The sequence below is a fragment of the Sander lucioperca genome, chromosome 13, assembly GCF_008315115.2.
Source record: "Sander lucioperca isolate FBNREF2018 chromosome 13, SLUC_FBN_1.2, whole genome shotgun sequence".
Taxonomy (NCBI): domain Eukaryota; kingdom Metazoa; phylum Chordata; class Actinopteri; order Perciformes; family Percidae; genus Sander; species Sander lucioperca.
The window spans coordinates 607190-620152 of NC_050185.1; the positions used below are offsets into that span (position 1 = coordinate 607190).

Genomic DNA, 12963 nt, shown 5'->3' on the forward strand with positions numbered 1-12963 from the left:
TTTTTCACATGATAGAAACTGATGATGTAGGCTAAACACAAACCACATTTCATGCAACAACAGTGAAGTTTTCACGTAGTTACTATAATTGGGCCCGTGTTAGTGAGGACTAGATTAGGACTGGATTTAAAGCTGATTCTGGTTTCCAACTTCGCCCCAGGTGTGTCTGTTTAAAACACGGACGGAGACAACTTCTCTCTTCTGATGTTTTATTTAATTAAGCAACAGTACAAACATGGGTGTGGGTAGCTCTGCTACGTGTGTTTGTGTGTTGTCAGATCTCGAGGACACACACACACACACACACACACACACACACACACACACACACACACACAATCTCAACCGGGTAGTCATCGTCCGAACTGCGACCTCTCCTTTTTCTTTCTCTCACTTTTTTCTTCGGGTGGTGCGCGCAGTGTGAGGTGCGTGTCCGCGCTATTCTCTGACATGTACTCACAACAATCACTCCTGATTGACGGCCTTTTGTACAGCCCATGTAGGCTACTTTTAATTGAAATTCAAAAGCCAAATATTAAATCCAAATGGAAAAGCCAAATGGAAAATTAAAAAAAAATACTAATATTTTTAATTTGATCAATGGAAAATTTAAAAAAAATAATAATATTTTTAATTTGATCTCGCTTCGTTTTCTCTTTGGACTTTCAATTTCTCTTTGGACTTTCAATTTGAATTATGAATAAATATTTCCTCCATAGAAGGTGGAGACGAGTGGGTTGGAAGGTGAGTGCTGGTGAACAGGAGTCTTGGTGGTTCGATGTGGTAGAAGGTCGAGGTTGCCAGGCAGAGGTGAAGAGAATTCCAGGGTGATACTGCAGACAAAGGAACAGGAATCGGTTTAGCAATAAGCATGAGCAACAAAGTAGCAAAAGCTAACTATCAAATGATTAAGCTGACACGCAAGCACAACATACTGGTTAGGCTAACGATCCGGCAGGGACTGGATGTCAGGTCACAGCTTATATGGTGTAGAGATGATGATCAGGACCAGGTGTGCAGATTGCTAATGAGCCAGAGGTGAGTGCAGTTACAGATGATCCTGGGTTTCCCGCCTTGCCCTCATTGCCCAGCAACAGGAACAGGGTGCGTTCAGGAAAGTCAGACAGGGAAACAAGCTCAAGGAGGTGGGTTCATGACACTAACGGCAGGCTAACGTTACCTGCTATATGTTAGCTAGTGTCACGCCCTAGGCTGTTTTAAAAATTGCATCTCGATTAATTTTTTATCTTAACTAGTTGTAATCTTTACACATTTAAATCGATTTTCTTTAAAAACAAAATTTGGGGGCATTTTAGGCCTTTATTTTTATAGGACAGCTGAAGACATGAAGGGGGAATGACATGCAGCAAAGGGCCACAGGTCGGAGTCAAACCAGCGGCTGCTGCGTTGAGGAGTAAACCTCTATATATGGGCGTACGCTCTACCAGGTGAGCTACCCGGGTGCCCCATTTAAATCGATTTTTAACCGATTCACGATGCATCGTTACGTCCCTAGAAGACACCTATTCTGCCTGAAGAAGAAGATTACAGCACACTAAACAATGTGTGCATATTCCAAATGATGTCCTACATTCAACTGTTGAGTACATTTAACTGATGAGTTAATCAGAGGAAGATAATTAAATCTGTTCCCACCCTTCTTTAATGACTGCCGTCTCCAAGTAGCAAAGGAAAAAGGAGTACTGTAAAACCTCTTAAGAATGAGGTCTGGGTGAATGAATGGGTCTACTGTACAAGGCATATGACTTCCACACTGGAGACTGACGTTTTCATCCTGCCTCCTACTAACAGCCAACATTTTGGGTCTTGAAACCTAATCCTATTTGACTTTGTTGCAAAATGCAGTCAACCATGGCTCCTACAGGAAGCAGGTATATACAATACAGCTTATTGTAAATTAAGATAGCATTACGTCCTTTGCTTAAAATGTAGGATATTCACATTATAACCACAACCTTGCCTAAGGTTTGCAGTTCTTATTACATAATCTTTTTGTTGTCTCACAAGTTTGCTTTTGGTATTGGAAGTGCAGCAGCTTTATATATAATATATATATAATATAATGATATCCATTAAGACAATAGAACACTTGCTAATGAAAAACATCATAGAATAAGAGTTTTACAGACCCAAACATTGAGAGCACAGCTGAGATCTGCAAGATTTGGGTAAAGAAGATTCACTCAAACTGAATTGTCATCTAAAGGTTACACAGAAAATTAAATTCATCATAGCAAATGCATGAATATTCATTACACATTTGATAAAACTGCACTTTTCAGTCTCTCTAACTGGGTTAGAGGAACTGTCTAGACTTACAGTCATCAAAGGGATTCTTTAAAATGTCTCCTTCTGTTTTAAAAGTGCCCAACTGCCAGTCACATTTGGACAGTTCTTGGAAGGTAATAGATTGAGATTTGAGTCCCAGTAGATAATGTTACAATCAAATACTATCAAAGGTCTCAAGAAACTTTTTGTTTCCAGTCTCTGACATCAGATTGATCTCTCAGTGGTAACTTGAGATGAGCACTTACAAGGCTAAGTGAAGCAAAATAGTTTATTGCAGCATTGGTAGACTTCACGGTTTATCTTTCACTGACACACCTGTTAAAGGGGGTTCTGTCCAGTTATCAAAATGCAAGCCACTTGCAAATAAAGCATGGTCAGTTCCAAAGGACAAATATTTGACTACACTTTAGAAGGGGGTGTACATAAGACTGACATGACACCGTCATAACCCTGACATGACACTTGTCATTAACATGAAGGAATCTTTATGAATGTTTCTGACTGTTGTGTAAATTATGACACTTTTATTGCAGACTTGGCATTGTTTGAGATGTTTGTGTTATGACAACTAGACATTAAGCAAGACAATATGTCAATGTCTTTTTTATAACAACTTGACAATACCCTAGACCAGTGTTTTTCAACCTTTTTTGAGCCACGGCACATTTTTTACATAAAAAAAATCTTGTGGCACACCACCAACCAAAAATGTTACAAATTGACACATTGTAGCCTAATAAGATCAGAATCTGCATTTTTCCTTTTTAAAAATGCATCAATCACTGTTGCAGGCTTACATCGATGATCTCGGCCCTACTGCTTACATCCTGTCACTGCCACCTTGTGGCAGTAATTCTATTGTCTTAAATCAACAAGGTCATTATTGCGCTATACTGCCTCCTACTGACACAGAACAGCATTTAATTTCTCTGCAGTCATCACATTGCAGGCACAGATGCGCAACAATGGCAAATTATTTGCAGTAACTCAATAAAAAATGTTTTGTTGGACCAATTAAGTAAAGTCGGATAATTTCCCACGGCACACAGGACACACTAGTGTGCCGCGGCACAGTGGTTGAAAATCACTGCCCTAGACAACATAACCATGAATAAAAAAGTCATAAATATGTCACAGCAGGCCTAATTATCAAACTTAAACCTACATTGTGTAATTTTTTGAGTTGATTCTTAGCAAAAACCCCTTTGTTCTTTCACAAATATGTACTCATTCATGTGTTATTACTTCCACCAACTAATCATATTCTCGTAAGCGTAGAATCTGCCATTCAGAATCATTCAGAGTACATACGAGTGACTCGCTCGAATGACGGCCGCCATGTTGCGCCTACATCTTTAAAATACATTAGCCAAAGAGATGTTATGACAGTGTCATGTTAGTCTTATGCACACCTTAAAGTGTTACCCATAAAGTATTACCCATCAGTCTTTTGCTGGCATTGTTAAAGGACAAAGATATATTTGTAGTTAAACATAAGAAATGCTGACAAAACGTTACATTACAGTCCACACCTTTTGTAATCCTTGAAACCCTGCCAAAAACTCTGGACAGAAGAATGCTGCAGGAACACAGTTAGTGGTAAGTCAACTCTGAAAACACAAAACCTCTTTGGCTTCAAAATAGTTACTCTTAGTTGTATTGTATTATATAATCGTAAGCAGTTGACATAATGCTTTATTTCTGTTGGATTAGGTCTTTGGTTGGTGATGGTGAACACAGTTGATATTGGCATTTTGGCTCTTTCAGCGCACATATACAGATGGCCTTTGTTATTGCATATGTGTGGTCCATGACCCTCTTTTGGTGTTTAGAATGCCTTTCTTTTATATCTTTCCGCTGGCAGTGAGAGAAAGAAAGGGAGTAAGGAAACACAGGGAGACAAAATGTCACACAAAGTGTGACTGACCTCTCCTGCTGATGGCCTGTTCACAAGGAGTTCCTATCAAACCTAGATTGAACATAATGATGCACTGCAAATAACCCACAGGCCCATCTCGGTGAAAGATTCTGTGGTCGCTGTCTACACTCAAACACACAATGGGATCCTCCAAAATTGATTTGCTCTTAGTGGGTTTCTGTAAGAGGTCAATTTTGTGCACTTAAGCCATTTTCCTTTAAAATAGTTTTTACTTCTTTGCCTGTGAACATGAATTAAAGGTGGTGACAACACCCAAAGACTAAATATAAAGACATACATGTATATTGAAAGGTTCATTTAGTATTGTTGAAAGAGAACATCTTAGAAAAAAAGAGGATTGCATTTTAAGGTCAGCTCTTAAACAGAGGAAAGTAAAATGGAAAGTGAAAAAAAAAATCAAACAGAAACAGCCATTAGTACTAAGTGTGCTGTCGTAGCTTCTCAAATCAAGAGTTGGAGTCTGACTGTGGCCGACGGCTGGGTCTAAGCATCATCTGGGACAAGCTGGATGTATGCTGACCCTTTTTATTCATTCAGAGTTTCAAAGACTTTGTATGTGTTGGGAAGATGACAATACAGATCTATTAATTTTCACCAAAAAAAAAAACAATAACCAATAAAAGCTGCTGATTTTGACTACAGCAACTTGAAATATGGTCTTTCTCATTTTAATGTTGAACTGTCAACATTGAGCCTGTGTTTTCACTGGTTAAAGCATCTTGTTGAATACATTTTGTTAAATCGTCATGGGGCTGTTCATCAGATTTGAGGAGTGCTTGCCTCTGCTGAATTCTAAATTGGCCATCTTGTACATCGAAAAAAGCACTTTATAGTACTTATTGTTATAAAGTCTGCATAAGTGATGTTAATGGAGTCAAAGCAAACAGGCCACATTTTGTCTGAGAACTGTTCCAAATGTTTAGATTTTGAGTCAGCATACTGACAATTGTTTCATAGTAAAAGTAACAGCTGGCATGACAGTGTCTTGGATAGCACATCCCAAATTTTAGTAAATTTCAATTTATCCGGACGTAGTCTTGCATTGCCAGACCTATCTCCACAGTGCCGTGTCAGCCCAGGAGTGTGGCCTGGCTACACCGCCTATCTATTCTGGGATATGGGAATGTATGCTCTGGGTTGTTTGTATTTTTTTTAAACTAATCACAACCACTCCTATAGCGGAGATAGCGAGAGGGGAGGGTTATCAGGCGTAGATATCTAAAATCCAGATAATATATAAACTTATCACATCTCCATTATCTTTTACCACTAAACAGTTCTGTATGGTCCTTGGAAATATCAACCTCTTGCAAGTGTTTTGGGAGAATGCAAATGCAGGCAGCTGACCTCTTTTACAAGGCCAAGGGTGGTTTGACGGGATCAGCCTCATCCCTGCTGAGTTCTCCTCCCCACCATACAGACCTTTCTCGCATACACACACTCATCTGCACACATACACACCAGACAGAAAGTTGTGTTTCCTCCCGCACACGAACATAACTTGAGTGTGACCCTGGGGACACCAGGACCCTCCGCTCCAGATGGCCAAAGCCTCCTCCAGCCCTGCCTGACAGCCTATCACAGTCCTCCACAGTTAGTGGGGATCAGCCACCCTGGACTAACCAACCTTGACACGCCACGCTCTCAGTAGACGCATACAAATAAAAAATAAAACCACTATACCAGGCAGAATACAAAGGAATACGCAAGTTCCTTTTCATATTGTCTTCCCTTTACTGCTACACCACTAATACTCTCATTTGTTTCACAATAAGTAGTTTTTTGTAGACTCACATGTATTATGCATTTAATATAAAATCTTTATAATGAGGTTGAATGCAGATGACAGAAAATGATTTGATATACATATGCCTCTTAAAGTCTTGATATTCTTAATATTTGACTTAAGATGACCATATAACTGGACATACATTCCAAACAAAAAGGAATGTAGTTTATGCAGAGATAGGTTAAAATAAATGTTCTGTCCTCCACTCCGTGATGTCAAAGAATCAAGCAGATTGCTTTTGTTGTTGTTTACTGTGCTGCCTAAAAAATTTGGCTTTGCCGGTTAAATGTCAAATAAAACAACCTTTCCACAGCAAGTTCTAAAGGTATCAGCCCTATTTTACATTTTAATAATTAGCACACTATCCTGATTGTAAAGCTGCACTTAGATCAGCCAGCATATACACTAAAGTCTGAAATTACCATTCATTAAAAGATAATTTGCAAGGCAAAAACGTTATTTATTTTCTTTGTCAGCAGGTGTTGCCTAAATGCCATGTTTTTTAGATAAAATGTTGAGTCGCATGGAAGCTACGACCCAGCCCCCCCCACAACTGACTGACAGACACTCATATATGCTGTGATATCCAGAGAAGTGCAGCAGTTGCACAAGGAGACTGTTCTCCCCTGAAAAACGCTCCCATAGGTTGCTTGTTTAAGCAGCAATTACGACTCATATTTACATTTACAAACACAGGAGACTGGGGTTCATGTCCCGTTTGAAAATTAAAGTTAAGTATGTTTTTTTATTTTTACTTTACAGAACAAACAGAAGTTCAGAAACTTAACAAATGTTTTAACCCCAACCACAATCTTTTTCTAAATTTAACTAAGACGTTTTTGTGCCTAAAACTAACCAAACTGTGAGCGTTCACACACTGTGTTTAACCCACAGCCATTTTGTTTTCTGGGATAGAGATGAGGACGGAAAGGGCTCCTGTGGGGTGTATTTCCTGCTACCTCTTGGGGCTCTAACTTATGGAACGCTCCTGTGGGTCGTATTAGACCGTAGGAATAAATGCCTTTTACCGTTGTATGGTTTGGAGGTCTTGTTGAGCACAAGAAATATAATTGTAAGATAAGATAAGCCTGTATTGTCTCTTATTGGAGAAATTTGTCTTGGGCAGTCGAGGTCAATAACTTATGTATCGCACAATGCCAAAATGCACAACTGCTCAGTACCATATCAAATTAAAAATATTGCACCAGTACCCTATCAGATATTGCACATCCTACAATCATAATGGTAAATACCACAAATATTACCTTTGCTTAACCTCAGCACATTCAAGCCTGCTTTTTCAGATAAATACAGTATCCTCATGAAAACGTTCTATGAGATTTAGACAGTGGAGTTAAAGATGCAAAAGATCTGAATAGTGTAAACTGTTATCGATCGCATCCATCTACAGTGATTGCAAATAGAAAGCTCTGTTGTAGGACAAACCAGGACAGGATGAGCCAGGCTGAGAGAAAAACACAGCCACGTCATCCTCCCCACCCTGTAGTTTATCATTGTTCAGCTGTGTGCTGTCATCTTTCCTGGCAATTAGCCTGCAAGCACGCCTTCTCTTTAGTGATAGAAGGACAGCCGTGTTATTATAGGAGGTTGGTCCAGAATACGCTGTCAACACACGCTCTGATGTGGGAGGAACAGACCTCTTTCTGGTCTTGTTGTGGTTCTGTCGCAGAATTATTTGAATGCAAAGCCAGTCAACCAATTGATTAGAGAGGTTTGAATTGAAGCCCAGAAGTTAAATGCAGAAACGTCTGGGTTCAGATTTGTTGGTGGGAGAGAGAAAAGAGGGTGATGCATGGGATAGGAGTGTTAATATGGCTCATTATGAGGTGTGATGTCAGCGCCTGGAATATTAATGAAACATATTTAACTCCCGATATGTGTCAGTGTACTAATCCCCTCTCTCCAGGCCTGTCGTATTGTACTACCATAAGACTGCATCTATTATTATTATTATTATTATGAAGTTATATAAGTATTACTCTGGCTTTTAAAAGGCCTTGAGGAAGTGTTAGAGTTTCTTTACTCCCTCATTTTCAGGTTTATTCCAAATGCAAAATACACTAGTTATTTTCTTTTTGTGTTCTGGTTTATTTGGCAACACCTATGGTTACTGGTGGTAACGTCAAGTGTGTTTTAGTAACACAGGTCTCAGTTCAGTTCTAAGTGACATGTATCGACCACCGGGGACAGCAAACACACCTTCAACAGCTACTGCGTCAGAAATGCATCAGAGGAAGAGCAGTCTGTTTACAGTGCTGCCAAACAAGCTATAGACTAAGAGGATTCATCAGCTCACATTTTGATATAGAAGACTAAAGTAGACATTTAACAGCGTCATAGTGAGGTCATGATCAAATGGTGTCTCCAACATTAGGTCGAAAGGTGTGCATGCACAAGCTTTTGTTATTCACATCATGTCCAGAATGTGCATGCATCATCTCCTGTGAATCCACTCTGCAAGAAAATATGCAATTTGATCCCATGCTAAACAGGCAAACTATGCCAGTAGTAGTGAAAACATCTATAGAGACAATTAGGGAATACAAATGCATTGAATGGCTGTTGAGAGAAAATGGAATGAAGATATGGAGACAAAAATGCAAGGTAAATGCAAGGTGACTGGTATGGTGTTTGTCTGTAGATATGTGTGTGTGTATATATATATATATATATATATATATATACTGTAATTGTTGCACGTTTCATACAGTGCATACTGAATGTATCTTAACATATTCATAACAACGTTCATACTGTTATTACTGTTCATACTGTATATCTAGCATATTCATATCTTATATATTTATGATATATTGCTGTTTATTCTGTAAAAACTCTATACATTACTCTGCACGTTACTCCTTTTTGCACTTCTGGTTAAATGCTTAACTGCATTTTCTTTTGTCTCAGTATCTGACAATGAAGTTGAATCTCATACTCTAATATAACAGAATATATCAACATATATAGCAGGCTATGAGGAAAATATTAAGGATTATAACTTTAAAAAAGAATTTTCCATCAGTGAGACATCATTATTTTTGGAAAAAAATGTGATGATTCAGTAAGTTTATTCTTTGCTGTTTATTGTCGGATTTAGGATGATGAGTGGCTGCTGGCATAGGTATAGGTCCACCCCCACCTCTACCGACAACCTCTTAGCAGGTTTCGATTGGTGTTGAAGATGTTATTTCCACGTTGACAGCGGTGGTCCCTCCTCCCTTCTCTCTCTCTTAAGCTCTCTCTCCCTTGGTCTCTTTCTCCCTCCCTCCCTCCCCTTGCTTTTGTGGCTGACGGAGACCTGACTTTGCTGTGCAGACGCTCCCCCTCTCTCAGCATCATCCCGTCTTTTCTCCCTCCCTCTCTTTTTTGCTCTTTTCTGTGTGCTACAGTCCGCTGATAAGGAGCACTCGGTCCAGATGGGCAGCAGCTAGAGCCGCTTGGGCTGTCACTGCAGACCAAAGAACATTATTATTTCACCTGTCGCTATGTTTGCCTCTATTTGGTTTGCTAAGAAGCTAGGGAGACGACTTGTACAGAACAGCCGGAAAGCTAAAATGCTGAACGACAAGGTAGGTTCACCGCTGTGCGTGCTTTACTGATTTACTTTGGGTTGACAAAACAGGTACAGAATACAATTTCATGGCAGATCTGTGTGTCAGACACATCTGCTGAGCACAGCTTCGAAACACTAACGCATCCTTTGATAAAATCATTTTCATGAAAGGTGTTGCTTTTTATAGTCAAGATGTATGCTTTAGGCACTGCTGCAGCAGGTAGTGCTACTACAATTCACCTGTTGATTAATAGTGTTGTTGACGTCTGTGTCACTGATGTGACTTTAGGGGGTAAATTAGTTGACTTTGCTCAATTGCGTCCTTTCTGCCTCATTTGAGGGGAGTAATGAGCAATGAGGGACACAGACCCTGTTGCCTCCAAAGCCAAATCTTGTATTTTGACCCTGCCTATGCACAGGGGGACTCTGAAGTTCACTCTATCTCAACTCATTTAGCACAACAGCAGATTCAGTCTTCTGTCTCTGAGCACCAGTTTTCTTCATCTCTTAAGTCATCTGCCTTCAGCACAGCAAAGTTTTGACACTGCAGACACTGCTCTCACAAATTCAGCAAATTCTCCCGCTGGAGTCCTCTGATAGATTAACCTGACTGCAAATGTACTATACTGACAGAACAGTGAGCTTTTCTCAGTTGCCTATGCATATGCTTTTTGTTTTCTCACAATTATGCTGTTTACACTCATCTTCAAAAGAGTGTGAGAGTGTATTGCTGGAGGGCTACACATACTGATGTGTCTGAATGTCAGAATGTCAGGGCCTAAGGCTGGTGATAATGGTCTGTCCAGAGTCTACTGGAAACATTTTCTTGAAATTGACGGTAGACATTTTCCTGACTCCTTAACTTCTATTTAGCAACACCATCCAGTCAAAATTTCACACTGACTAACATTTGTCCTCATGACGAGGGCAAACGTGAAATATGCTGTGGATATCTACATGTTTGGTGACCCACTAATCATGTGAAAAAAAATGTCACTTGTTACAAGGAATGTTGCTATCTAATTAAATTTACTGAGCACACCCCTTGATTTAACTGAACCCATAGCCTCTCCTGCCAGTCTCTGGACAAACTTTAAAACTTTAACTCCGGGACCGACAAACGTGTGCCTTTACCTCTTGTAGTGTGACATCATCAAAGATCAGCGATCTGACATCTGGGACGCTTCACGACCACGACGCAGAAAGTCTATCATGTCAGAATTTTTTGTCTTTTTCTGCCTAATGTGACATCAACGTTGTTCTACGACGTGTTCCTTGACATTGACCAATAGGAAGAGAGAGCGCTCTCTGGCGCACATATGTAAACATGGCAAAAAAGGAGAGACGCTACGGCTGCTGTCTGGTGGAGGAAAGTTACACACAATCCCCATAGAGGCTTTGTTCACGGCAGGGATCGCCCCGCTTCCCAGCATGCACGCTAGCGGGCTAGCCACTAGCAGTTATCTGTTTCTCTTCACTTTGACCACTGACAAGCAAAGAAAACAGGCCCCGCCCTCCTACAACCACAATGGCTGCACCTGATTGGACGAACGTTACATTTGAGGCTCCCGGATTTTTACGGAAATAGTTCACCGAAGCGTGTTTCTGAAAACATTTTAAGTGAGAAATAAGCTATGCAGTTGCTGAATCTGTATTTATTTCAGATCGACAATGGTCAGTTTAAAAGATTTTGGTGAGTTTTTGAGAGGCTGCTGCTCCACAAAAGCATCGACCTATGAACTTGTGCGTGATCGTCACGACAACACGCCATTTTCGGTCTGGGGGCTGGTCGGTGTCATACTTGTAGTGTTGCCACTATTCTGTCCAAGACAGGCAATATGTCTGTCTAGTCTGACTTAGTGACTGTTAAAGACAAACAAATTGTGTAGTCTGATCCTGGCATAACTGAACCAGTAGCCTATCCTGCCACTCTCTGGACAAACTTTAAAACTTTAACTCCGCTCCCACTCAGGCACCACTATGGGATGTGTTTAGCTCAGCTGCACATCTCTAGGAGCTGCTAGTGTTAAGGGTCTTATAGACTAGACGCAGCCCAGCTGGAGCGTGCAAATGTGACGTCATGGGATCGCCGTGACTATTTATACTCGCGCTGGTGCTCGCGACACTAGTTGCAGTCTTCTCCTGAACAGCGGTGGCGCTAATGCTACCGACGTTGCTCTTTCTACGGACTAGAAGAAGAAGAAAAAGGTAAACAACGGCAGAACTGGCAGCAGCATTGCTGTCAATGCTTGAATTTGATTGGATGACCTACTTGGTGGGATCAAGCCTTTCATTCACCATAAAAGAACTCATCTTAAACTAGTACGTTTACCAGAGAGACTAGCAGTCACTCTGAGAGTCCTGGCATCCGGTTGTCGGCGAACCCGTTCAGGCCTCCCGTTTCCGCTTTGTCGCGCGCTGCTGAAAAAAAAAGAGCCGTGCGCGACAGCTGGCCGCGTGCCATAAATCGGGCGCGCCAGCAGGATATTACATAATTTTGACGTCACAATGGTGCGCGCCACCTTGGATGCGTCTAGTGTAAAACACGCTTTACCCTGCTTTCCTACCAGAGACGCAAGTGCAACTTTGCACAGAGCAAGTTCATCAGAGCAAGTCCATCTCCTCTGAAGTTTGACCCCCACATATACTGACCTCCATGACACACATCCAATGGCATTCAGGTATCATTCATTTCAGAGATGGGAGGAGAAGTTATTTTGTGATTCTTTAGTAAGAAAATGTCATGCATGGGAGAGGATATCAGAGGATGAGCATCACCAGGGTAGAGTAAATATTGGGATTGTTTACATTTCAGTGTTGTGAAATGTAAACTACATGTACTACTACATGTCTTATATGAATGAATTAATCATTTTATTATTGTGTCATGCACACAAAATGTATGCCCAGCCCAAACGGCCTTACAAGACACTTACTTATTACAAGGGACCAGATACCAAAAGAGCAACATAAATCAAAGATATAAACCTTCTTGTCTTTTTTGCCATGCTTTAGAAACAAAAGTTACCAACTTATATATATTACATCTAAACAACCACTCCATTTGGTCATCATCAAAACACCAAAACATTTCAGGATTTTGAACATACATTTCATGTAAGATGGGTGTTCTTAACTCATCATAATAAGGATATATTATATGTATGTATTTACATATTAGAGCTGCCCACTAGCAAGTGCAGTCATCTCCTGTTGATCACTGGAGGCTGCGTTATTCTGTCAGCCAGCCAGTGGTAGCTGAACAGCATAACTACAGTTTTACACTTTGAGTCTTTGAGTACCTCTATCTTGCTCAAAGGCACCCTGACAGTAGTCTAAATGAGAAGT

At 40.5% G+C, this 12963-nt stretch overlaps 1 protein-coding gene across 40 annotated transcripts in view; it reads left to right on the forward strand.

Moving 5' to 3' along the window:
• dlg2 (discs, large homolog 2 (Drosophila)) overlaps positions 1–12963 on the forward strand; it is a 261578-nt gene that overhangs the window by 123231 nt on the left and 125384 nt on the right. The window contains exon 1 of one of the 40 annotated variants that reach the window (XM_031311144.2): positions 9403–9631. The exons of the other annotated variants lie outside the window; for them this stretch is intronic. Coding sequence (XP_031167004.1) covers positions 9548–9631 — 84 coding nt within the window. The 5' untranslated portion in view covers positions 9403–9547. Of the gene's footprint in view, positions 1–9402; positions 9632–12963 lie in introns of those variants that run through there. 40 annotated transcript variants of the gene reach the window in all.